The sequence below is a fragment of the Molothrus aeneus genome, chromosome 28 (assembly GCF_037042795.1).
Source record: "Molothrus aeneus isolate 106 chromosome 28, BPBGC_Maene_1.0, whole genome shotgun sequence".
NCBI classification, from domain to species: domain Eukaryota; kingdom Metazoa; phylum Chordata; class Aves; order Passeriformes; family Icteridae; genus Molothrus; species Molothrus aeneus.
In genome coordinates, this window is record NC_089673.1 from 1,850,814 (window position 1) to 1,876,530 (window position 25,717).

At 51.3% G+C, this 25,717-nt stretch overlaps 2 protein-coding genes across 3 annotated transcripts in view; one reads left to right on the forward strand and one right to left on the reverse strand.

The window, feature by feature from the left end:
• Positions 1-12,046, forward strand: part of NSF (N-ethylmaleimide sensitive factor, vesicle fusing ATPase) — an 80,131-nt gene extending 68,085 nt beyond the window's left edge. The window contains exons 18-21 of one of the 2 annotated variants that reach the window (XM_066566690.1): positions 4,593-4,727; positions 5,556-5,669; positions 10,058-10,113; positions 10,474-12,046. In XM_066566690.1, coding sequence (XP_066422787.1) covers positions 4,593-4,727; positions 5,556-5,669; positions 10,058-10,113; positions 10,474-10,489 — 321 coding nt within the window. In that variant the 3' untranslated portion in view covers positions 10,490-12,046. The remainder of the gene's footprint in view (positions 1-4,592; positions 4,728-5,555; positions 5,670-10,057; positions 10,114-10,473) is intronic. The other variant, XM_066566689.1, reaches the window with a different exon arrangement.
• A 3,757-nt stretch (positions 12,047-15,803) lies between these two features.
• WNT3 (Wnt family member 3) overlaps positions 15,804-25,717 on the reverse strand; it is a 32,936-nt gene continuing 23,022 nt past the window's right edge. The window contains exons 3-4 of the mRNA XM_066566940.1: positions 17,105-17,370; positions 15,804-16,283 (exon numbers count right to left, since the gene is read on the reverse strand). Coding sequence (XP_066423037.1) covers positions 15,804-16,283; positions 17,105-17,370 — 746 coding nt within the window. The remainder of the gene's footprint in view (positions 16,284-17,104; positions 17,371-25,717) is intronic.

Genomic DNA, 25,717 nt, shown 5'->3' on the forward strand with positions numbered 1-25,717 from the left:
TGGGGCTGCCCCTTGAGCCCCTTCCTTCCAGGGGACACCCCTGCCCTTGGGGCTGCCCCTTGAGCCCCTTCCCTCCAGGGGACACCCCCTGCCCTTGGGGCTGCCCTTCCAGGGCCCCTGTCCCCTTCCCTCCAGGGGACACCCCTGCCCTTGGGGCTGCCCTTGGGCCCCTTCCTTCCAGGGGACACCCCCTGCCCTTGGGGCTGCCCCTTGAGCCTATATCCCCTTCCCTCCAGGGGACACCCACTCCTGGAGCTGCCCTTGGGGCTTCCCTTCCATCACTCCCAGAGCCCCCAGCCCCACTTTCAAAGTCAGATTCATGCCTGGGGATGTCCTTCCACTACTCCCAGAACCCCCAACCCTTTTTCTTGAAAGGAGACCCACTTGTGGGGCTGCCCTTCCACTGCCCCCAGAGCCCTCAGCCCCTTCCCTCCAAGGGAACCCAGTCCTGGGGCTGCCCTTCCATTGCTCCCAGAGCCCCCAACCCTTCTTGAAGGGAGACCCTCTCCTGGGGCTGCCCTTTCTATTGCCCCCTGAGCCCCCAGCCCCTTCCCTCCAGGGGACACCCACTGCTGGGGCTGCCTTTCCAGAGCCCCCAGCTCCACTTTCAAAGTCAGATTCACGCCTGGGGCTGTCCTTCCATTACTCCCAGAGCCCCCAACCCTTCTTGAAGGGAGACCCTCTCCTGGAGCTGCCCTTCCACTGCTCCCCAGCCCCTTTTCTCACTGGGATACTGGAGGCTTTGAAGGTTACAGGGAAATAATTTCCTTGTTTGATGCAATCCCAGATGCATTCCTGATCCCACATCAGTCTGACTGAACTGGAAGCAATTCCAGTAACCAGTGATGTTACTTTTATGTGCATTAACCTGGGGAACTGTGTTTCCCCCTTTGCACGTGAGGAATTCCCAAGACCCCAAACACAAGGATAAAGCTGTCCAAGGATCCTGAGCAGCTGGTGGGTGACAGAGGCACCTCAGTGTCACCAGGGCCTGGTTCCAGCAGAGCTCAGGCTCCCCTGGCCTGGGGCTGGCTGGATTTACTGAAATTCTGTACTTGGGGGCTGCACTGAGTGTTGAGGCTGCTCACAGGAGGGTCTGTAACTGTGTCATGGTCTGGTTCCCCCTGGGCAGGGGTGTGCTGCCTGCTGGGAATGGCTGCTAGGAATGCTAGAGATATCTGTCCTGGAAAATTTAGTTGGTTCCAGAGGCTTCTTCAAGTCCCACAGTTGTGTGCATGAGAACATCCTTCAGTCAGGTAAAACCCCTGCAGCAGAGGGCTCATCTTCTTCTAGAAGCACAGAGGGACCTTGGGCTCCAAATTGGGGCATTTTGCCTAAAAATGGACAGGATGAGTGCAGGTCTAAGGCTGTGCCTGTGTGTGATCTCTGGTGATGGAAGAACTGGGCTGGAAGTGCTGTGGTTGTGAATCTGACACCAAATGATCTCAAGCTGTTCCTCCTCCTTCCTTGGTGATTGACTGCCATGTTCTGCCTGATTTTTGGGAGTTTGGCTTGAATCCTGATTTTCTGTGGGCTGAACACGTGGCACATTGCCTTCACCATGGCTGCTGTAGAAATGAAGGATGAAAAAAGTGAATTTTTCTGAAAATGGGACTGCATCATCAGTACATGAACCCTGTGCTGTGTGCTCTGGGATGACCCTGCAGCCTGAGCCATCCTGGGATCCCGCAACAGCAACAATTCCCAGGAAATCAGTGCTCAGGAGCTGGGTGAGGGCAGCTTTTTCACTCTGCTGGCTTTTCCTGCTGCCTCCATAACTCCTGGGGCAGGCAGTGCTGCCCTGGGGGTTCTCACTTGTTTGTTGGGCTGTCTGAAAGCTGGAGGAGCTCGAGGGACTGCTGCCCTGTCAGGTCACTGTGGCTGCTTTCCAGGGGTCAGGTTGAAAGCAGGGAGTTGAAGGCATGGCTTCTTTTGAGGAAAAACAGGGAAAAATCAGGATCTTTTGGGTGAAGCTGTTAAAAATTTGAAGCACTTTTGAGGAGTAGCCATCTGTTCTGAGGAGCTCCCATCCACGTCAGTGGTTCAGGGACCTGGGAATAGATTTTAACAGAGCTATCTAAAAATTGCTGATGGATCTGCCCTCTGGAATCTCATCCTGGTGCTTTTCAACCTTGTTAAGCCTTTCCATTCTTAGCACTGTGCGTGCTTGAGTCCAGCTGAGCTGTTGGTGGGAGCAAACACCCTTGGGTTCAGTTTATTTGATGGTTGAGATTCCTTCCTGTGCTCCCTGGTTTCTGTAATGATGAGCAGCAGCCTCTCCCTCATCCCCTCTACACCAGCTATGAATTTATAAACCTCTCTGTTTTTACCAAGGATCTATTTTGGGAAGTTATTCCCTGTTTCTGACCTTTCTCTGATTTCTCCAACTAAACAGAATCACAGAAACATGGAATGGTTTGGGTTGGAAGGGACCTTAAAGCCCATCCAGTGCCACCCCCAGGGACACCTCCCACTGTCCCAGGCTGCTCCAACCCTGCCTGGCCTTGGGCACTGCCAGGGATGCAGGGGCAGCCCCAGCTGCTCTGGGCACCTGTGCCAGGGCCTGCCCACCCTCCCAGGGAACAATTGATCCCAATATCCCATCCAGCCCTGCCCTCTGGCAGTGGGAGCCTTTCCCCCTTGTCCCCAGTCCCTCCCCAGCTCTCCTGGAGCCCCTTTAGGCACTGGAAGGGCTCTGAGGTGTCCCCAAGCCCTTCCCTTCCCAGGAAATGATGGATTTGAAGCTGTATTTGGAACAGGAAGGAGCTCCTGGATCCACATGGCAGAATGATGATCCTGTTTTGCTCTTTTCTTGTTCTAAATCTGTCCCAGGGGTCACACACAGAGTGAGACTGAGCTGCTGTTCCCACAGAATCCCCACAGGGAGCAATGCCAGTGCTTCCCTCAGTGTCACAGGGCTTTAGAGCCCTTTCTGTGTGTGCAGCCACCTCCCCCTGCCCTGCTGCCTTTGGGTCCAGCTGGCTCAGGGTGCCACTGCCCAGGTTGGCACTGAACTGATCCTTTAGGGAATTTTTTTGGGGTGAGTCCAGAGGGTGGGCAGCTGTCCTGGGAGGAGGAATGTGTCATCTGGGCAAGGAAAGGCTGACAGTGACATCAGTCATGGACACCTGAAGTGCCAGCAGGTAAAACTCCCTCACTGTGGCGTTCCTGTGCTACCTGTGTCTTTCCCTGGTGAAACTCCAAGCTAAATTCCATTTTTATTGTAGTCAGGCACAGATTTCATTAATGTATGAGGGCAGCATCCCTCAGGCAGCCTCTCTGAGGTAGTTATCCCTTGATTGATGCCTGATCAGTGTGCCAGGCTCTGTACACATGCTGGGAGCTATATTTGGGGAACAGACACTGCCTGGGTGCAGCTGAGCAGTTTTTTCCCCTCTTAAATGCTCATCTTTCATGGGAAACTGTTATTAACACAGCCCCTTGCCCAAGCTGTTCAGGATTTTGAGAGTTTCATTCAGTAATGAACAAGTTTTTAGGAGAAGCAGATGGGTCTGGGTGTTCCAGCACTTGCAGGAGGGGTTGTTCTGTGTTTTAGAGGTCTCAGTCCTGGTCAGGAGTCTGTCCTTGGCTTCCTCTGTGCCCTGGTACCTCAGCTGTGTGGCAGTGAAGCTGTTTGGGGAGCCAGGGCAGTGCCCAGGGCAGCACCCTTGAGGTGGGCACTGGACATTTCCTTCACTCCTGGAGCCTCACCAAACTTTGAACAGCAAAAGAGAGGGGTCCTTGGTCACCTCCAGGTGGGCACTGACATTTCCTTCACTCCTGGAGCCTCACCAAACTTTCTGAGGGGGGTCCTTGTCCAGCCAGGCCCTCCCAGCCCATGGGGTCCCTGTGCACTGGGACAGAAAAGGGCTGATGATCCTGCCTGACAATCCCAGCAGCTCCTGCTATCAGCCAGTATTGATCAGTGTCCAAACCCTGCCCAGGGGAATTCAAATAGCAGTGGGAAGGGCTCTGCAAGGTGAACAAACAGCAGTGGATTTGCATTTGCAGCTGATGTTTTCCACAATTTGCTCTGTTATTCATAAACCCTGTTAGTGCCTGGGCTGACTCTGCATTGGGAATTGGAGCCTGCAGGACAGTGGGACTGGCCTGGACAGCTGCAGGGGGAACTCAGGGACTCACAGCAGCCTCTGCTCAACAGCCTGAGCTGGAAACCCACTGGAACTGCCTGTGCAGGAGCAGGGAATTCACTGTACCCACAGATCCCTAAAGACTGGCTGTTCCCCTGAGAAGTCATTTGTAATTCAGCTTTTGGGAGTGGGAGTTTGCTCAGGCTTTTAAATTTAATGAGGATCCAGCTATTTATAATGCTGGTTTCAGAAGGAGCTGTGAGTGTGGTGGGGCTTTGTGCACCACAATTCTTGGACCCTGTTGGTGGCATTGCTCCGAGAGCTGATCCCGTCTCCTGTGGCTGCTCTTGGCCCCTTCAATTACTGCCACATTTAATCCCATTAATTTTGTTTGAAGTGGGTTTTTAAATGGCCATTTATCATTTGTAGTGAGCTGAACCTTCCCCAGGCTGGTTCTCTCCAGGTTTTCCTTTGCTGACTGTGGCTCCTTTGCCTGGCCAGGGTCGCAAGCTCCTCATCATCGGCACCACGAGCCGCAAGGACGTCCTGCAGGAGATGGAGATGCTGAATGCCTTCAGCACCACCATCCACGTGCCCAACATTGCCACAGGGGAGCAGCTCATGGAGGCTTTAGAGGTGAGCAAAAGTTCAAGGATGACAAAAGACTCCAAACTTGAGGGATTTTGCAGTAGCTGTGTCTGGTAACGCCATCCCGCTTGTCATCGTGTCATAACAGAGCAGCTCTGAGGCTTTAAATTTGCTTTTTAATGAATGAAATGAAGGCAAAATTAGGGAACAGTAGGTCTGGGGAAGGGTTTGTGGTCTGGATTGAAGCATTCTAAGGGCAGGGAAGTGGGTAATGAGTATAATTGGGGCACTTAAACTGAATGTGCCCAGAGGCTGCTCTGGTGGATTGGAACAGCATCAACTGAAGGTGTTTGGTGCTGAGGAATTACAAGTTCTTTATAAATTCCTGCCTTCAGTGCCCCTTTATTCTGTGCCCTAGTGGGAGTTATAGTGAGTACTGAAGGCTGTTAAAATAAACTGAACAGGCAGATCTTTGGTGCCACTGGCAAACTTGTCCCAGTGGTGGTGTCACCAAAGCCTGAGAGACACAGAGACACTGAGACACTCCCGAGGCACAGAGACACTCCTGCAGCAGGTGTGGAAACTCCCTGTGGCCTGAACCATTGTTTCCTTGTAGACCCTGGTCTGGAGAAGACCTGGAGTGCAGCATAAAGGCACAGCACTAACTGTTGGATAAGGGATATTATGGAAAAAACCATGGGGGAATTAAAGATTTTTTTTTCTGTGTTTTGCCTTGACTAAGATACATTGCAACAAATTTTCCCTCTCAGCTAGTAAATGCTTCCAGCTTCCCATTGCCTTTGTCCCAAGGTAGGTACCATTATTGCTACTCTCAGCCTCCTGCTGTTGATTTTTTAAACTGATTTTCCCCCCCAGCTCCTGGGTAACTTCAAAGACAAGGAGCGCAGCACGATTGCCCAGAACGTCAAAGGGAAGCCGGTGTGGATTGGGATCAAGAAGCTGCTGATGCTGATAGAAATGTCCTTACAGGTAGGAATGGCTCTGGGCTCCTAGAGCACTCCTGGAGGTTCCCTTCTCTGCAGAGCCCTGGTGTTGGTGGCAGCCTTTGCATTGGTTTCATTGGGAAAAGAGTTGCAGTGAGGGGAAATGTTCAGAACAAAGAAATCACCACAGCTCGGTCCACAGAGATCTTGAAATCCCCCCCTCGTGCCCATGGGCTGTTCAGAGCTGCACTTACAGAGCATCTGGCTATGGGAGGGGTTGGATTAACTCACCTTTCATGGAATTTCTTTTCTCCACCCAGCATGTTAAGATTGCAGATAGCAATCACCTCAGGTTTTTGGTTGTTTTTTTTTTTTTAAAGAAGAAGGTGCCTGTACAGGTGTATGTGCTCTTTCCCTGAAGAAGATAAATCTGTCAGGCTCTTCAGCTGCTCTTCTCTTTATTTACCACTTTCAGCACTTTAAAGAAAATAATTGCAGAGGGTAGAACTATGCAGCTCTGAGCCCTCCCCCGCAGCAGCACCCATGCCTGGAGCCAGCCAGCAAGCTCCTGCTCATGCTGACACGGGCTGAGGGTGCAGCCCTAATCCTCCCCTGACATCCCAGTGCTCCCCCAGCCCCCCCTCTGCTCCCATCAAATGGATTTAGTGCAGCTGAGTGAGCTGTTCTCAGATCTCCCTCTCAGAGGCAGGGCAGAAGTGAAGAGACTTGTAGCTGAGAGCTCAGAGTCGTGTACCCCTCTGTTCACTCCTCACAATTCTGTTAAAACTTGCTCAGCTCTGAGGATATGCTCTGATTGCATGTCACCTCAGGGAATAAAGTCATTTATCTAGATTACTTTTTCCTCTTCTTCCTTGGCTTTTAATTCCATACCTGGAGGCAAGTCAGTAAGTCATTGCTCACATGTATGAAATGGATTTAAGGGGTGCTGCCCTTCAGGGGCTGCTGGGCTCTGCCCTGCTCCCTGAGCCCTGACAATGGCTCCCTTCTTCTGCCTCAGGATGTGCTCTTGTGCTGCTTTCTCCTGAAGTGCTGGCTCTTTTCAAAGCTGCAGGGTTGGAGGGTCTGTAAATCATGGCAGTTGTGAGGTGGCAGTGCTGAGCCAGCCCTGTGCCCATTCCTGGGGGACACTTCTGGGCACCACAATGTCATAGGGATAGAAAGGAATTAGGGACTGTCCAAAGGAGGGAGCTGAGGGTGGGGAAGGGTCTGGCAGGGCCACAGGAGGAGCAGCTGAGGTCACTTGTTCAGCTGGAGCAGAGTGAGGGCAGAGCTCAGTGGGGCTGCAGCTCCCATCTCTGCTCTGGGACAGGGACAGGAGCCAGGGAATGGCTGGAGCTGGGCATGGAGAGGGCTGGGATGGATATCAGGGAAAGGTTCTTCCCCCAGAGGGTGCTGGGCAGGGAATGGTCCCATCCCTGAGGCTGCCAGAGCTCCAGGAGAGCTTGGACACCACTCCCAGGGATGGGATTTTGGAGTATCTGTGCAGTTCCAGGGGCTGGGCTGGACGATCCCTGTGGGTCCCTTCCCACTGAGAATGTTCCATGATCCTGTGACACAGAGTCCTCCCTCTGCTGAGGCTGTGCAGCCAAGCTCCTCTTGGGTGTTAATTCAGCAGACCATGGCTGTGTAGGTGAGTGCAGGAGCAGCCAGGCTGGGAGGAGACAGCTGGGACTGTGCCTGTCACTCTGATATTTTATCAAAAATCCCTTCACCAGGATTTCTCCTTCTCCTGGGAGGCTGGGAAGCCTCAGCTTCTCCGTGTTTTGCTCCTCTGGAATGTGATTTGGAGAATTGTTTACCCAGCATGTGAATTGTTTTTAATTAATGGCCAATCACAGCCAGCTGGGTCAGACTCTCTGAGTCTGTCACAGGTTTTTATTCTCATTCTTTTCCAGCCTTCTGATGTCTCCTTTCTCCTTTCTTTAGTATAGTTTTAAAATATAATACAATATAATATAGCATGATATTATATGATATGATTGATATAATATAATGTGATATAATATAATGTGATATAATATAATGTGATATAATATAATGTGATATAATATAATGTGATATGATATGATATGATATGATATGATATAATATAATATAATATAATATAATATAATATAATATAATATAATATAATATAATATAATATAATATAATATAATATAATATAATATCAGCCTTCTGAGAACTTGGAGTCAATTCTCATCTCTCACCTCATCCTGGGGACCTCACAACACCACAATATGTGCCCTTTCTAACACACTGAGCATCACACATGAAGTGCTGCTGCCACTGTCCCCAGGGCCACTGAAGGTGTCCCTTTGCTGCCCACGGAGGGCTGGCAGCAGGATGGGTCCTGCTCTGGCACTGGCTTCAGGTGGTTGTGTAACAGCAGAGGTAGCAGCATATGGCAGCTAAATATGAAGCAGTTCTATTCCAAAAGGTCTGAGGTGTTTCCATGACTCCATCTGCTGAACTGCTATAAATACAGGAGAGCAGGGCAGGCTCTCAGGGAGCAGAGCTGGGATCTGAGCACTGAACCCACAGAGAGCTGGGATCTGCCAGGCCCTGTCAGGAAAGCACAATTGCACTGGGTAGGAAATGCAGCACTGCATCTTGTTTTCACTGAGCTGTACACAGCTTTTCAGAAGGAGATTTCAATCTGAAATCACTTAAGAATTCCAAGGGATGGATGAAATTTCTCAGAATTCAGCTGATTAGATGCCAGGTGACTGAATTCTTTGTAAAAAATGTGCACATTTTGTCTTCCTCTGAATCTAGTGGTGGGTTTTGCTTTGGTAAAGCAGTGACCCCACCCTCAGCTCCCTGCAGGGATTCCTGAGCTGGTCACATCACTGCCAGTGTGTTTCACACTAAGTCACAGAGAACCAGACCCTCAATATCAAAATCCTTTCTTGGGATACCTGGACTGCTCTGGTGCCCTGGGTGAATTGTCACCTTGTTTATGAGATGTGTAACCCCACAATTTCTGGCAGCCTAATTTCCCCCAAACTCTGTTATTGCAGTTCTTTGCTTTCTTCAATGTCCAGCTCCTTGTGTTTTGTGTCACATCCTTTGGCCATTTGTGTACACTGAGTATCCTGGAATGGTTCTGTTCTTGTTCAAACAAAGCCTTTGGTCTCTGGGTCCACTCAGGGTTTGCCATGTGAATCCCCAGGTGTTTGCAGTGCCCTTGGCTGCAGGACAGGGCCACCTCCAGTGCTCTTGGGTCCCACCTTGGCTTCGCCCTGCCCTGGCTGCTGCTGGGTGTTCTCTCCATGGTTCCTCCTGCTTCCTCTCCCTGTGTTGTTGCTCTTGGACCTTGCTGGCAGCACTCCCAAAGCCAAGGTCTCCTCCTGAGCCTGGATGAGTCAGGAAATGTTCCCAAAAGCCCCTTCTGGCACCTCCAGGCTTTCCTGATTTGGTAACTTCTGTTTAGCATAAATAAAGCTTAATCAGCATAAATAAAACTTAATCTAAGCTGCTTGTCTTTAATGTATCTTAACTTTCATAACTGGCAACTTTGAAAGATCACCAGAGAATATTGCTTGCTTTATTTTAAACCAAACACTGCACCTGGATGTGCTGAGGGTTTGGGGTTCATGGCAGGTTTTCAGGGGGCTCATCACATATTGGTGGAGGATCTTCTTCTCTGGACTGGAGATTAACAACCTCCCTTCAGTTCCTTTGTTTCTGGAGGGTCCTGGATGTCCTGGGGATGCTGCACCATCCATGTTCTTGTCACCTCTCTGAGCTCTGTTCCAGAGAATCTCCCCCCAAGTTTGGCAGCAGCATTTCTGTTTCCCAGAGCACCAGAGGCTGTGTCCAGGAGTCCTGACCCTGCTGCTCCTTCCTGAGCAGATCAGCCTCTGGGGTTTGTGCCTGCATTTTTAATAAGCAATTTGATCAAGTTTGAGTTTTCAAGTTTTCAAATTGCAATTGTTTTCAGCTGCCAGCTGTATTCTTTTGGACAGGCAGCTGTGTGTGCAGGTAAATGCTGTGTCTCCCCAGGAGCCAGTGCAGGTTATGGACTCGGTTATGGACTCAGAGGGCTGAGAGGCAGCATCTTCCATTTGGGAACTGAACACTGGCCTTGGCAAGTTTGAATTCCAGCTGGTGGCTTTAGAACAGATTTTCTAAGGATGACAAGAGATTTGTCTCACTCTGTCAGGTCACACTGGGTTTTTAGCAGAACTCTCTGGCTGGACCTTTGTTATTTCCTGCTTGTGATGACTTTCCTAAGGTTTCCCCTCACTGGTCTGTGGAGCTCTCAGGGATGCCCTGGGGGGATTTTTGGGGTGTCTGTGCAGGGCCAGGGGTTGGACTGGATGATCCTTGTGGGTCCTGTCCAGCTCAGGACATTCCTGATTCTGTGCTTTCCTTTTTGGCACTAATGGGGATCTGTTTGGTGTTTAGATGGATCCTGAGTATCGGGTGAAGAAGTTCTTGGCTCTTCTGAGAGAAGAAGGAACGTAAGTACTTTTATTTTAAAGCAGTGCTTGAATTCTCCTTTTCTGCTCAGAAATGAGCCTGCAGTGGGGTGGATCTGCTCTCCTTGTTGGCCCCTCTGTATTGTCAGAGCTGTATCTGATCAGTTCTTAGAGCAATTTGGGAGGGGGGATCTCCTGAAAGTTTGGGAACCTGCATGGCTGAATGCTCTGCTTTTCTGAATTTATCCTTAACTTTTAAAGTATCCATGAGATATTGGGCCAAATTTTACCTTTCTTTAATTTAAGTAAATCAAAAGAGATTCTGCTTGAGTTAAAAAATCTGGAATTTTGGTTTCTTGTGTCTGCTGTCTGAGAGAAGGATGTCCTACTCTTTCCCCATAGGTGCCACAGGGAGTAGTTGAGCCCAGTGGGACAGTGGCATCTCCTAGAGAATGACTTTCTAATCATGTAGGGCAGTACCTGTGCTGGGGAAACTCACACCAAACTATCTATCCTGGCTCCATGTGAGTGGGTTCCAGTGTGTGCTTGATGCTTTATACATGTGCATGATGCTTTCCTGATGGATTTGGCTTCTTTTGCAAGAGTCCCTACCCTAGACTGAAGGTGGACCAAGTGCAAGATCAACAGCTGGAAAAGTGACCAACCTGGAGAACAAACACTGGGATCTTTACTCTTCTGGACAAAGTGAAACACTCCCCTGATCCCCAGAGCCCCATGTGGAACCTGCATGTGTAGTGCAATACTTTATTCTTTATTCTTTGTCTTTCATACCCTGATGTCACGTGGAAGTGTCTCCTGGAGCCCTGTGCTTCTGTCTCTGTATTTTGGGGTGAGCAGGGGGAATGTCCTGGGAGCTTTGGGGCTGACCCTCACTTGTGTCCAGCATTCCTGCAGTAGGAAAGAGATCCTGGCTTCTAATAAACCTGCCAGTCTGGTGGAGGGATGCTGAAGCACTGCTCTGTGTGATCCTGGTCAGGTGAAGGCTTTTTGTGGTGCCACCCCAGCCCTCAGTGAGCTCTGAGCCCACAGACAGAGCTCCAGCAGTGCCTGGATGCTGCACCCTCTTCATTTATATCCTGGTGGGATTGGGCACTGCAAGAGGGCAGGGAAGTGTTGATCAGAGTAGAAGAAAATTTCCAAATCCAGTATTTAAGGCATCAAACCTTGTTGTTAATCCAACAACACTTTTAGCAATGCTGGTTCCAGCCTCCAGCTCTTCCTGAGTTCTGTAGTTGGCAGCTTTGGTATCCTCCAGCCTCATTTTATCCCTTTTTCCTGCCATATTACCAAAGGTTGAAATTCCTCCTTAGAGACAGAGAGGAAGCCAAGCTCTGCAGGTGCAGGAGATGTGTGTTGCCATGTTTTTGCACTGAAATAAAGGAATGTATCAAACCTTTGCTCCACGCTCCTTCCCCTGCTCCTGTGGCCTCAGGGAGATGCTGAGGCTGCTCCCCTGGGCTCCACTCCTTCCAGAAGGTTCCTGGAACATACCTCAGTGTGGTGGGGCATGAAATCAAAGCCATTTAGCAGAAGTTAGTCAGTGTAGCTTCCTAACCTCGAGCAGACCCACTGTAAGGGCTAGCAGGGTATGCAGGGGGTGTTCCCAGGGAAGGAGGGTCCCCATGTCCTTCCAGGTCCTGTTGTCCTCAGCGTGCTCACAGCAGTTGGAGTGTTCCAGGCACTCCACTCTGCTCCTCTGGCAGTGCTGGTGTGTTGTGATGCTCTTGTGAGTCCCAGTGGTGGCTCCCTCTCATTTTTGTGTAGGATCTTGTGAATTTATTTGTTCCTCCCTTCCCTCTGCCAGTCCAGGTGACAGCAGCACACAGTAACTTATATTTCAGAGTAAATGATGTAAACATTATCGTGTCTGTGTCCAGAACTATATTGATGAATAAATATCTGGTTTAATTGCACATTCAATGGATTCAATAAAAAGCACAACTCCTTGTGATGATCTGTGTCTGCTGCTGGTGTTTGTGAGGAGCAGAGCTGCTGCAGCCAGGGGGTGCTCAGGGTGTGGATGGATTGAATTTAGCCCAGCCTGAGCAGCTCTTACCTCTTACTCTGACAGAAATTAAGTGAGAGGATTCTACTCCAGCCCATTCTGGAGCTGTGTGGGCTCTGCAGGGCTGAGGAGGCTCTGTGTGTATGGGGTGGGGGTATCCATGGAAATTTTTCATTTCCATTATTCATGGAAAGTATCCCACCCCTGGGGAAGGCTGGAAAACCAGGCTGGGCTGCTGGGTGTGACACCTGAGCCACTCCAAGCTCTGTTCCAAGATCTGAGGTGTTCCCGGCAGGTGGCACAAGGGAAGGGCAGCAACTTCCCACCACCTGTGTGGCTCCTGCTGGCAGGGAGGCTTTAAATCTATAATAAATACACAATATTGCTTTCAATGCAAGGGTTGGACTCTTCACCCCCTTCCTTACTGTGTTTCATCTTGAACTTTCCAGAAATGTGTCCCTGAAGTGGAGTTGTTGACCAGAGGCAGATTGGAAGGTGCTGGGATGGGTTTGGGGGCAGGGTGTGGGGTGGAGGGAGGTTTGGGGCAGGTGGGCACATGGGAGAGCTTCCCCCCAGAGCTATGGAGTCCAGAACCCTCCATGGGCCAGGTTCTCTGGTGAGGTAGGACATGCCAGGGGTGGTGGCACCTGCAGAGACACCCTGGCCATGCAGGTGGGTCCGTGGGATGGCCTTGTGAGTAATTGTGTGAATAATCTGTGGATCAGGGCAAGAATGTGAGTGATTCTGTATTTATTTTGCCCTTCAGACAGGTACATTGGAGGCCAGTGCAGTGGAGAATTGTGTGCACTTAAAGCATTGCTGATGTGAGGGAGATGTGGCAGAAACAGCCACGGAACTATTCATGGACAGGAGAACAGGTTTTTATATGAGAAAATGTGGACCTTGGTCTGCCCAAAGTGTTGGAAGGGGATTCAGAGACAGCCTGTGACATGTGGGGAGTGTGCAAAGTCTGGAGCCTGCTTGGATCCATTGCTGCATTTGATCTTGATCTGTTGATTAATTTGATCTTGATCCATTGCTTCATTTGATCTTGATCCATTCCTTAAGTTGATCTTGATCCATTGATTAATTTTATCTTATCTTGGTCCATTGCTTAATTTGATCTTGATCCATTGCTTAATTTGGTCTTGATCCATTCCTTAATTTTATCTTATCTTGATCCATTGATTAATTTGATCTTGATCCATTGATTAATTTGATTTTATCTTGATCCATCGATTAATTTGATCTTATCTTGATCCATTGATTAATTTTATCTTGATCCATTCCTTAATTTGATCTTGATGTATTGATTAATTTGATCTTGATCCATTGCTTCATTTGATCTTGATCCATTGCTTCATTTGATCTTGAGCCATTCATTAAGTTGATCTTGAGCCATTCATTAATTTGATCTTGATCCATTCATTAATTTGATCTTGATCTATTGATTAATTTGACCTTGATCCATTGATTAATTTGATCTTGATCTATTGATTAAGTTGATCCATTCATTAATTTGATCTCGATCCATTCATTAATTTGATCTTAATCCACTGATTAAGTCTCTTCCAACCCAAACCACCCTGGGATTCCATGGCTGACCCTCAGAGCCAAACCACACAAGCTGGCAAGTGCATATTTTTGAATTTTTACCTTTTCTTTAATGATGTACCACAAAAAAAAAAGGAAGTTGAAATATATTTTTCTCCAAATATATATATTTATATAATATATAATCTTAGTTAACTCAAGTATATACATTGTATAATAAATAATGCTTATAAAAAGAGAAATTTTCTGAATATAAAATAAAAAAAAATCGACCTCTACAACTTTATACAAAACTTTGGATACAGCAGATTGATGGAAAAAGATCTTCCATTCAGTGCTAGAATACCTGGCTACAGTAAAATAATTACAAGGCAATAAATGTTCTATTTAATATTAAATACCTTTTCTTGATTAAAAAACAAACAAAGAAGGGATTTTGTTTAAAGTCGGGTCCTGGGAGTCTTTCCATGGGATTTAATATATACTTTAAATAGATGCATATCAGGGGATGGCGTGGCTCTGGCTGGGGGAGGCTTTTGGAGCTCTCTGGGATTTGAATTTTTGGGAGCAAAGGCTCCTCTGAAGGGGGCCTGGAGCTCTGCATGGGAGGGACCTGGGGTTCTGCTCTGCCAGAGCCAAAGGCTCTGTCTCTCCCCTTTATTGCTCTGTGCAGCTCCAGGGGCTGCTCATTCCCAGGAAAAGAGAGATTGGAACAGCAGCCCCAGCCCCAGGGGCCACCATTCCCTGGAGTTCCCTGCCTGGGGTGGGTTTGAGCCTGGCTCTTGGTCCTGGAGCCCCCCAGGACAGGGGGAATATTTATTTTTTAATTTCACAGGTCAGTCCTCCTGGAGAAGGTGAACCCAGGGAGAGGGGATGGCCTGGGGAGCAAGGGGGGACAAACACTGGTTCTGCTCCATGGGATGAGGGAGGAGCCCAAATCCCTGCTCATGGAACTTTCTGGATGATTGCTGACAGCTCAGTAAATCCCCTGGCAGGGCAAGGCTCTGCCTGGCTTTGTGCTGAGGGACCAGGGAAGGCTGACAAGGAGGCTGGGACAGAGATTTCCTCTCTCCCTGGAGTCTCTCATGTTCATCTGGCAGGGAACCTCTCCCCAGAGAGATCCCTGAGCTCCCCCTGGGATGTGAAGTCCTGCTGGGGAATGCTCAGTCAGTGAGTACTGCCCTGATCCTTAAAATCCTCTCCTGGGCAGCTGCACGGTGAGGAGGTGGCTGGGACATTGCTGTCCCCTGGGGGAGGTGGCAGCAGTGCCTGTGCCCTGCTCCTGTCCTGGGCCAGGTGCCAGAGGCTCAGCTCTGGGCTCTGCCTTCCTGAAGTGCTCCATGGGAGATGTGGGGCAGGGGGAACAGAGAGGGCACAGGGGAGGGGGAAAGGGGGGACCCCTGGGCTCTGTTGGTGTGCTCAGACAGGTTTGGTTCTCCAGCATCACTTCAGAGCAGGGAGGAGGGAGCTGGGCTGGGCCAGGGGCTCCTTCCTGTCCCCTCTGCATCTGCTGAGACCAGGACAGCAGCAGCTGGGGGAGCTTTCCCAACCCAACCCAATCCAACCCAATCCATTTCCACCTGAGCCGCTGTGCTGGTGCCTGCAGGGGCTGGGCCTGCAGAGCAGGACAGAGCTGGGAGCTCAGGGGCTGCTGTGGCAGCAGCTCAGCCACGTGGGGCTGTGCCTCACTGGGACCCAGCTGTCCCTGCTCTCTGCTGCCTGTCCTGTCCTGTCCCTGCTCTTGTCCTGTCCCTGCCCCTCCTTGTCCTGTCCCTGCTCTCCCTGTCTTGTCCCTGTTCTTGTCCACTCCCTGCCTTCCCTGTCCTGTCCCTGCTCTTGTCCTGTCCCTGCCCTCCATGTTCTGTCCCTGCCCTCCATGTTCTGTCCCTGCCCTCCATGTCCTGTCCCTGCTCTCCCTGTCCTGTCCCTGCTCTCCCTGTCCCATCCCTGCCCTCCCCAGGCAGCCTGTCCTGCCCGAGGTGCCAGCAGTCCCACCTCACCCGGGTGAGGTGCCCAGAGTCTTCTCAGTGCCCTGGCTGGGGCCACCAGGAGTTTTGTGCCATCCTCCAGCAGTGTGAGGCCATCTGTGGGTCTGAGGGACCCCTGGGCCCTGCTCTGGAGCCACCTCCACCAGTGGAGCCCCACCTGGGCTTTACTTGCAGGTGTGGACGTCGTAGACCCGCGTGCACTCCTGGCAGCTGACGTAGCAGCACCAGTGGAAGATGCAGTGACATTTCTCCTTGCGCTTCTCAGTCCGCGTGTTGTGGCCGCGCCCGCAGCACAGCAGGTCGCAGCCGTCGATGCCGTGCGAGGTGACGTTGCACGTCCTGTCCCTCGTCCCAAAGGAGCCCGTCTCAGGGTTGGGCTCACAGAAATTGGGGGAGTTCTCGTAGTAGACCAGGTCCCGCTCTGTTGGTGGCTTGAACAGCGCGTACTTGGCCCTGAGGGTTTCCACCCAGCCCCGCGACTCGCGGTGCTTCTCCACCACCATCTCCGAGGCGCTGTCGTATTTGTCCTTCAGGTAGTCCCCGATGGCTCGGAAATCGGGCTGGGCCCACCAGCAGGTCTTGACCTCGCAGCTCCCCGAGAGCCCGTGGCACTTGCACTTGAGGTGCATGTGGTCCAGGATGGTCTGTGTGGGGCAGAGCAGAGTCAGCAGCAGAAACATCCGCAGGATGGAACACAGGGTTTTGTCACGGACATCTTTTATGAAAAACCCTTTCCTTAGGATTTTTCATAAAAAATCCTTTCTTTAGGATTTTTCCTCCTGAGAAGCTGAGAGGCCTCAGGAACAAAATGTAACCAATGGTTATCTGCTGCTGTGGAATGCAACAGGTGCATCTGGGATTGGGCTCATGTGGTTGTTTCTAATTAATGGCCAGTCACAGTCAGCTGGCTCAGACTCTCTGTCTGAGCCACAAGCCTTTGTTATCATTCTTTCTTTTTCTATTCTTAGCCAGCCTTCTGATGAAATCTTTCTTCTATTCTTTTAGTGTAGTTTTAATATAATCTATATCATAAAATAATAAATCAAGCCTGCTGAAACGTGGAGTCAGATCCTCATCTCTTCCCTCATCCTCAGACCCCTGTGAACACGGTCACAGGGTTTGCTCTCCATCACCCACCTGTGCCACCTGGGCTTAAATGTCTGCTCTAAGCTTGGTCTGGGAAGCCTCACCTTGAGTTTTGGGGGCAGTTTTGGGCCCCACAACATTAAAAAGGCATTAAGGCACTGGAGAACGTCCAAAGGAGGCCACAAGGATGGGGAAGGGTCTGGAGGATATCCTAGAAAATCTCTGCCTGGGAATTCCTGTGGTCCCACTGCATCAGGAGGAGCTGCACTGGGCTGTCCATGCAGGACTGGCCACTCAGCCTGTCCCAGTGGTCACTCAGCCTGTCCCCCCATTCAGCCTGTCCCCAGTGGTCACCCAGCCTGTCCCAGTGGTCACTCACCGTCCGGCCAGCCTCGTTGTTGTGCCGGTTCATGGCGGAGCGCGCGTCCGGCCGGTTCTCCCGCGCGTCCGCAAACTCCCGGGACACCAGCACCCCGAAGTCGGCATCCTCGCTGCACCCACCCCACTTCCAGCCGTCCCCCGGGGGTCCCTTGTGGTGGGAGTCACAGCCACAGATGGTGGAGGTGCCCTCGGCGCAGGAGCGGGTGACGGCGAAGGCCACCCCGGCCGAGGCGATGGCGTGCACGAAGGCGGATTCGCGCGTGGCTGCAAGACATAGAGCACTGCTGGTCTGCCACTGGCAGATTTCTGGCAAAAATCCCCCTTGCCCAAGATTTTCTCCTAGGAAGCTGAAAAACCTTGGCTTCCCCTGTGTTTTGCTGGTTTGGAGATTGTTTATCCAACGTGTGAATTGTTCTAACCTCATGACCGATCGCCATCAGCTGTGTCGGGACTTGTAGCTATGGTATGTTTTGAAAAATCCTTTCCTTAGGATTTTTCCCTCCTGAGAAGCTGAGAGGCCTCAGGAACAAAATGTAACCAATGGTTATCTGCTGCTGTGGAATGCAACAGGTGCATCTGGGATTGGGGTCATGTGGTTGTTTCTAATTAATGGCCAATCACAGTCAGCTGGCTCAGACTCTGTCCCAGACACAAGCTTTTGTTATCATTCCTTCTTTTTCTATTCTTAGCCAGCCTTCTGATGAAATCCTTTCTTCTATTCTTTTAGTGTAGTTTTAATAGAATATATATCAAAAAAATAATAAATCAAGCCTTCTGAAACATGGAGTCAGATCCTCATCTCTTCCCTCATCCTTAGACCCCTGTGAACACGGTCACAGGGACTCTAGAAGCAGCCACAAGTTTTTCATTATCATTCTTGTTAAACTTTCTGTCTGTATCCTTTCTCTATTCTTTAGTATAGTTTTAGTATAGCATAATATAATATAATATAATATAATATAATATAATATAATATAATATAATATAATATAATATAATATAATATAATATAATATAATATAATATAATGAATAAATTAGCGTTCTAAGAACAAGGAGTCAAATTCATCATTCTCTCCCTATGTCCTGGGGACCCTGCAAATTCAACAGTGCTCTCCTTCCCAGCCTCCCCCAGCAGCACCTAAACCTCGCTGAAAAGGTTTATTTTGTTAATTTGAAAAGGAGTTACTTTGTTAATTTGTTAGTGAAGGTTTGCTGGAGCAGGAGGTGCCAGCGTGGCCCCTGGGCAGCAGGAGGTGGGGCAGGGTGTGCCTCCAGCTCTGGGGTCACACCTGCAGCATTTCCCAAATACAGGGTCCAGGATTTGATCCACCATGGGTGCTCAGGGGTGAACAAGGCATCAGTAGCAGCTTGAGAGGCCTCAGGAGAGAGTTACTGGAGCAATTCCTGCCCTGGGAACCCAGAGAAGGGCTCCTTGCCTGGGTTAGAGATGGAGGCGCTCGTTGACCTGGGGAAAGGTTTTGGATGATGCAGGACACACTGTGGGAGAAGAGAGGTTTGACCTTGGCCTCAGTGGCTGCACTGACCCAGGCCCTCCCAAGCACTGCTGGCATCTCAGCTTTCCCCTGGGAGCTCTGCAGAGGTGCAGCTCCCTGGGCAGTGACACCAGGCTGCTTCAGCCTATCTATAGATGGAGACTTCTCTCATGTAGAGACTTCTCTAAATCCAGAGCAGGTGTTGGGGTCAATCCAACCTTGTGCCAGGGTGCAGGAGGGGCTGGAGGCTGGAGCTCAGGGGCTGTGGAGCCTGGGCTGGAGGGCTCTGACTGCCTTGTGGGTCTGGTGTCATCAGCAAATGTAGGATGAATCAGAAATTTCTGCTGAGAAAACCACCTTGGAGCCAGTGCCCTCCTTCCAGAGCAGGAGCCATGAAGGATCCATCTCTCAGCTGTGCCCTGCATCCCTGCCCTCATGCCTGGGGACAGCAGGCCCCCATGCCCAGCCTCTCTGCAGAGCTGGGTCTGGCTCCCAAAGCCACCTTTGCCAAGCTGGGCTGATGCCAGGCTCTCAGGGGAGGTGGCTGTGGGTGGCTGCCAGCTGTGGGAATCCCAAATGGAGATCCAAGCAGGGCTGCCCAGTCCTGGCTGTGCTGGCACCACCCTGCTGAGGCTTTCATCTCCTTTCTGCTCCAACTCTTCCCTCCTTTGATGTGCCAGCAGGGATCCAGCCTGGGATACCAGCCAGGCTTTCCTGGGGGATCTCTCACCAGCACCGCTGGAAGGTCCCTGCTGGCAGTGAGGTGTTCCAGCCTGACCAAGGCTCTTTGGGTGGCCCAGAGCAGAGCAGAGCAGAGCAGATCAGAGGAGCCAGCCCAGGACAGCCCGGGGACAGGGGGAGGACACGGGAGCGATGTGGCTCTGCTGTCCCTGGGACCTGTGGATGGGCACGGGCACTGCGGGGCTGGGCTGGGCTGGAACCGAGCTGGGACAGAGCCGAGCTGGGACAGAGCCGGGCTGGGCTGGGCTGGGCCAAGCCGGGCCGGGCTAAGCTGGGATCGAGGTGGGCTGGGCTGGCAGCGCCCGCCGGGCAGAGCCGCGATGGACACGGCTCCTGCAGCTGCCCTGTGTCCTCCGTGTCCCCTGTGCCCCCCATGTCCCCTGTACCCCCTGTTCCCACAGTGTCCCCTGTGTCCCCCATACCCCCGGTGTCTCACGTGTCCCCCGTGTCCCCTGTACCCCTCGTACCCCTGTGTCCCCCCTGTCCCCTATGCCCCCTCTGCCCACCGTGTCCCCCATGCCCCTCGTGTCCCCTGTACCCCCGTGTCCTCTGTGTCCCCCTTGTCCCCTCTACCCCCCATGTTCCCGTGTCCCCATTCCCCCTGTGTCCCCAGTGTCCCCCGTGTCCTCTATGTTCCCTTTGCCCCTCATGTCCCCTGTACCCCCTATACTCCCGGTGTCCCCCATACCCCCTGTACTCCCCATGTCCCCCATGTCCCCATGCCCCCTGTACCCCTTGTACCCCCCGTGCCCCCTATACCCCCGGTGTCCCCCGTGTGCCCCATGTCCCCATGTCCCCCATGCCCCCCGTGTCCCCTGTGCCCCCTATAATCCCAGTGTCCCCTGTGTCCCCCGTGTCCCCCGTGTCCCCTGTACCCCCCATACCCCCTGTACTCCCCGTGTCCCCCGTGTCCCCCATGCCGCTCATGTCCCCATGTCCCCGTGTCCCCCGCTCGGTGCCAGCGCGGGGGGGATCGAGCTGCCACCCCCAAACCGCTCGCCCTGAAACTCTCGCCCGGCTCTGGGCGAGGAGCCGGGAGAATTTCCCAGAGACGAAATGCGGGAGCAGCGTTCCCAGAACCAGGGGAGGGGCTGGCGAGGGAGGATTAGAGCCGCCTTGACAGTGCACCACTGCGACTGTCTCCCAGCCAGCCCCGTTACCTGCTGGGACACTCAATTTGCCATTGTTCCCTCGGTGTCACACTGTATTACCCGCATAATGCGGAATGTTTCCGCCGGCCAGCGTACCCACGGCACAGAGCACTGGCATTCCCCAGGAGCACCTCGTAGCAACGGGGCAATGTTCCCCTGTCCTGCCGTCACCCTCCAATCCCGCCAGCCCGGCTGGGAAATCCCTTTTGAAGGCGCTCCCCAGCCCCCCAGAATGGCTAAAGGGCGTGTGAATGCGGCAGCGATTTGAAACGACTGCGGCGCTGCGATGGTATCGCTCGCCCTGCCTCACAGTAGGGGAGGAAGCTTAGCTCTTTCTCATCGCTATAAGCTTATTTTTCTCTCTCTCCCTTCTCTGCTTTCCCTCCCCCCTCCCTTTAAGCTGCTGAGTTTATATCGAGCCGGCCCCCTGATCCCACACACCCCTGTTTAGATGCAAATGACTGCGGGTGTCATGGCTGAGAAAAGCCCTGGGTTATCGTGGTGCGGGTCTTTTGCCTTTTCACAGCTCGTGGCAGGGGCTTAGCCGAGCTCACCGGGACCCCCGAGGGCAGCCCGGGCCCAGCTGCCTCCCCTGCACCTGCCCTGGCCCTGAGCATCCCCCGGGGCAGAGGGGACAGGAGCTCGGGGAGTGGGGAGCACCATCCCTGGGGTCCTGCATGGGCTGCAGGAACGTCCTTCTGCACCTTCCTCCATCCTTCTTCATCCTCCTCCATCCTTCTTCATCCTCCTCCATCCTTCTGCACCTTCCTCCATCCTTCTTCATCCTCCTCCATCCTTCTTCATCCTCCTCCATCCTTCTGCACCTTCCTCCATCATTCTTCATCCTCCTCCATCCTTCTGCACCTTCCTCCATCCTTCTGCACCTTCCTCCATCCTTCTTCATCCTCCTCCATCCTTCTGCACCTTCCTCCATCCTTCTGCACCTTCCTCCATCCTTCTTCATCCTCCTCCATCCTTCTTCATCCTCCTCCATCCTTCTGCACCTTCCTCCATCCTTCTGCACCTTCCTCCATCCTTCTTCATCCTCCTCCATCCTTCTTCATCCTCCTCCATCCTTCTGCACCTTCCTCCATCCTTCTTCATCCTCCTCCATCCTTCTTCATCCTCCTCCATCCTTCTGCACCTTCCTCCATCCTTCTTCATCCTCCTCCATCCTTCTTCATCCTCCTCCATCCTTCTGCACCTTCCTCCATCCTTCTTCATCCTCCTCCATCCTTCTTCATCCTCCTCCATCCTTCTTCATCCTCCTCCATCCTTCTTCATCCTCCTCCATCCTTCTGCACCTTCCTCCATCCTTCTTCATCCTCCTCCATCCTTCTTCATCCTCCTCCATCCTTCTGCACCTTCCTCCATCCTTCTTCATCCTCCTCCATCCTTCTTCATCCTCCTCCATCCTTCTGCACCTTCCTCCATCCTTCTTCATCCTCCTCCATCCTTCTGCACCTTCCTCCATCCTTCTGCACCTTCCTCCATCCTTCTTCATCCTCCTCCATCCTTCTTCACCTTCCTCCATCCTTCTTCATCCTCCTCCATCCTTCTGCACCTTCCTCCATCCTTCTTCATCCTCCTCCATCCTTCTTCACCTTCCTCCATCATTCTTCATCCTTCTTCTATGGTCTGCACCACAGGCTGCAGGGGAATCTCAGATCTGCTGCCTGGAGCATCTCCTCTTCCTCTTCCTCTTCCTCTTCCTCTTCCTCTTCCTCTTCCTCTTCCTCTTCCTCTTCCTCTTCCTCTTCCTCCCTTGGTGTCTGCAGAGCTGCTCCTCTCTCATGTTCTCAACCTGCTCTTCTCAGGCCACACTTACTTAACCAGATTTTAACCAGATTTTAAACCAGATTTTTTGGCCAGATTTAACCAAAATCCTGTATTTCATACCCAGAAAATGGTGATTGCTGCCCCCCAGAGCAAAGTGTGGCTGCTCTGCTGGCTCAGGCCTGGTTTGGGCAGGGCTTGGCTGGAGGAGCCATTGACTTTAGATGAGAGCTGACCTCATTTTCCAAAGAAAAGGGAAAGGAGGGAAGGGCAAAGCAGGTTTTTCTTCCCTCCTCATCCCAGACTGCACACCTGCAGTGTAAATCATCCTGGGGAATCTGCTTGTAAAAACATGACCTTACCCCACGTTCAGGGGTTGGTTTTTTGGGTTTGGTTGTTTTTGTTTTTTTTTTTTTTTTTTTTTTTTTTAAATGGCCTGGGTTAGAAAATAAGACATGGAAAACAGAAAATGTAGAATCACAGAACTACAGAACAGTTTGGGCTGGGAGGGACCTTGAAGCCCATCCAGTGCCACCCCTGCCATGGCAGGGACACCTCCCACTGTCCCAGGCTGCTCCCAGCCCCAATGTCCGACCTGGCCTTGGGCACTGCCAGGGATCCAGGGGCAGCCCCAGCTGCTCTGGGCACCCTGTGCCAGGGCCTGCCCACCCTGCCAGGGAACAATTCCCAATTCCCAATATCCCATCCAGCCCTGCCCTCTGGCACTGGGAGCCATTCCCTGGGTCCTGTCCCTCCATCCCTTGTCCCCAGTCCCTCTCCAGCTCTCCTGGAGCCCCTTTAGTGCCTGCGAGGGGCTCTGAGCTCTCCCTGGAGCTTCTCCTCTCCAGGTGAGCACCCCCAGCTCTCCCAGCCTGTCCTTCCCTGCAGGAGAATCATCAGGAAACCAAAGTCTGGGCAGCTACAGCAGCCAAAACCTTGTGGTGGGGTGGGAAATATGGAAAAATCCAGGTGGGTGAGGGCAGAGCCTCACCAGAGGTGTTGTTCAGCAGCTCCCAGATGGATTCAGCCCCTGGGGTTTCCCTGAGCTGCTTTTGGTGTTCTTTGCCCGGCAGGAGGAGGGGTTGGAGCCGTGGGTGACACTGGGAGGGATGGGAGGGGAGGCTCTGGAGGCAGGAATCCCTTGGGGATTCAGGGAATTCAGGGAGGGCAGCCCTGTGTCCCCAGACGGGCAGCAGAGCTCACAGCCTGGAGGATGCCCCAGGGAGGAGCAGGCCAGGAAGGTTTGGACACACATTTGGACACGTGGGTCTGCTCACTGAGCCCTCCTTCACTGGAAGTCACCATGGCTAACAAGTTTGCAGCTCCTTTAAAATGAAATTATCCTCAGTTTCTTTTCAGGCTCTATTGGAAATGATTTTTGATGCTGCTATAGTGAGAGCTGCACCTTTGAAGCTTTTCCAAAATAGCCTCAGTCTACCTGAGGGAGCAGGAGATGATCCAAGCTGGAGCTGACAGGGGATTTCCCCCAGGTGGTTGTGAGGTGAAACCACAACCCTGTGTTGGCCAAATGCAGAGTGTGAGCTGGGACAGGGACTGTCCAGGTTTGGGTTTGGGTTTTGGATTGGTTTGGGTGTGCTGGAGGTCAGGAAAAGGGAATGTGGCAGTGGTGGCCACAGGATCCAGAATAATATAATATAATATGATATAATATGATATGATATGATATGATATGATATGATATGATATGATATGATATAATATAATATAATATAATATAATATAATATAATATAATATAATATAATATAATATAATATAATATAATATAATATAATATAATATAATATAATATAATATAATATAATATAATATCATCCATAATTATTGATTATTATCCTCAAACTCTTGGTTTGAGGATCACCTAAAGGGGCTCCAGGAGAGCTGGAGAGGGACTGGGCATGGAGGGACAGGACCCAGGGAATGGCTCCCAGTGCCAGAGGGCAGGGCTGGATGGGATATTGGGAATTAGGAATTGTGGAATCCATCCCTGGAATGGATTTCCCAGACCAGCTGGGGCTGCCCCTGGATCCCTGGCAGTGCCCAAGGCCAGGCTGGACAGGGTTTGGAGCCCCCAGGGACAGTGGGAGGTGTCCCTGCCATGGCAGGGGTGGCACTGGATGGGCTTTGTCCAACCCAACCCTGTAGCTATGGTATTTTTCATAAAAAATCCTTTCCTTAGGGTTTTTCCTCCTGAAAAGCCCAGAGGCCTCAGGAACAAAATGTAACCAATGGTTATCTGCTGCTGTGGAATGCACCAGGTGCATCTGGGATTGGGCTCATGTGGTTGTTTCTAATTAATGGCCAATCACAGCCCAGCTGTCTGGACTGTCTCAGTCAGTCACAAACCTTTGTTATCATTCCCTCCTTTTCTATTCTTAGCCAGCCTTCGGATGAAATCCTTTCTTCTATTCTTTTAGTATAGTTTTAATGTAATATATATAATAAAATAATTAATCAGCTTTCTGAAACATGGAGTCAACATTCTCATCTCTTCCCTCATCCTGGGACCCCTGTGAACACGGTCACACCACCCAGCCCTGTCTGTGACTCCTGTTCCATCCAAGGGAGAAGCTGAGTGCCACCAGCTGCTCTTTCAAAGGTCCCTTCCAGCTCAGACTGATCCTCTGAAGGCCCAGGAGCGTCCCCAGAGCTGCTCCCGCCCTCTCACAGCTGCCAGCCCCTCTCAGCTCTGCCACCAACCTTTGAGCCCAACCACATCCCCTTCTCTCCTCCCTCAAAACCTCCAAAGGTTCTGTTTTCTCTGCTGCGCTCTGGGAATCTCAAAGGCTCCCTGTGTTCCTCAGTGCCACACAGTGACACCAATCCCAGCCTCAATCTGCTCATTAATTTTGAAGGCAGCAGAGGAAAGACACGAGCACTGTTCAAAAAAATGTGAATAATCCCCAGCATCAGATGGGCTGGGCTTTGACGTGTCCTCCTTTGCAGATGATGCTGTTTATTTTTAACTGCTCCACTTACAGGTGAGCGAGACACCAGCATAAATCCACCCTGGGAGCCTGGCAGGGCTGTCTGGAGTGGGAAAATAAGGATATATCCAACGTGCTCACTCATTTTTCTCCATCTGTCAGAAGATTTTCAGAGCTCTGGGTGATATTTTACCTTGTCAGCTCGGGGTGTGTGGAGATGCTGAGGCAAGTCCACACTTGAGGCTTTGCTCGAGTCCCTGCAGCCGAAAAGAATCTTAAAATATTCTCCATAAATTCAAAGTTCACTTTGCTCATTACAGGGAGGAAGGCTCAAATCTGATCTTTAAGTGCTTTCCTGCTGACAGAAATGGTGCTGAGAGATTTTCAGTGTCTCAATGCTCGAGCAGTTCTTTCATAACTTGTTTAGAATTTTTATGACAGTTTTTTAGTGACCGTTCTTTAAAGAAAATGAAAACTTTCTGATTTTTTAAGTGCTGAAAT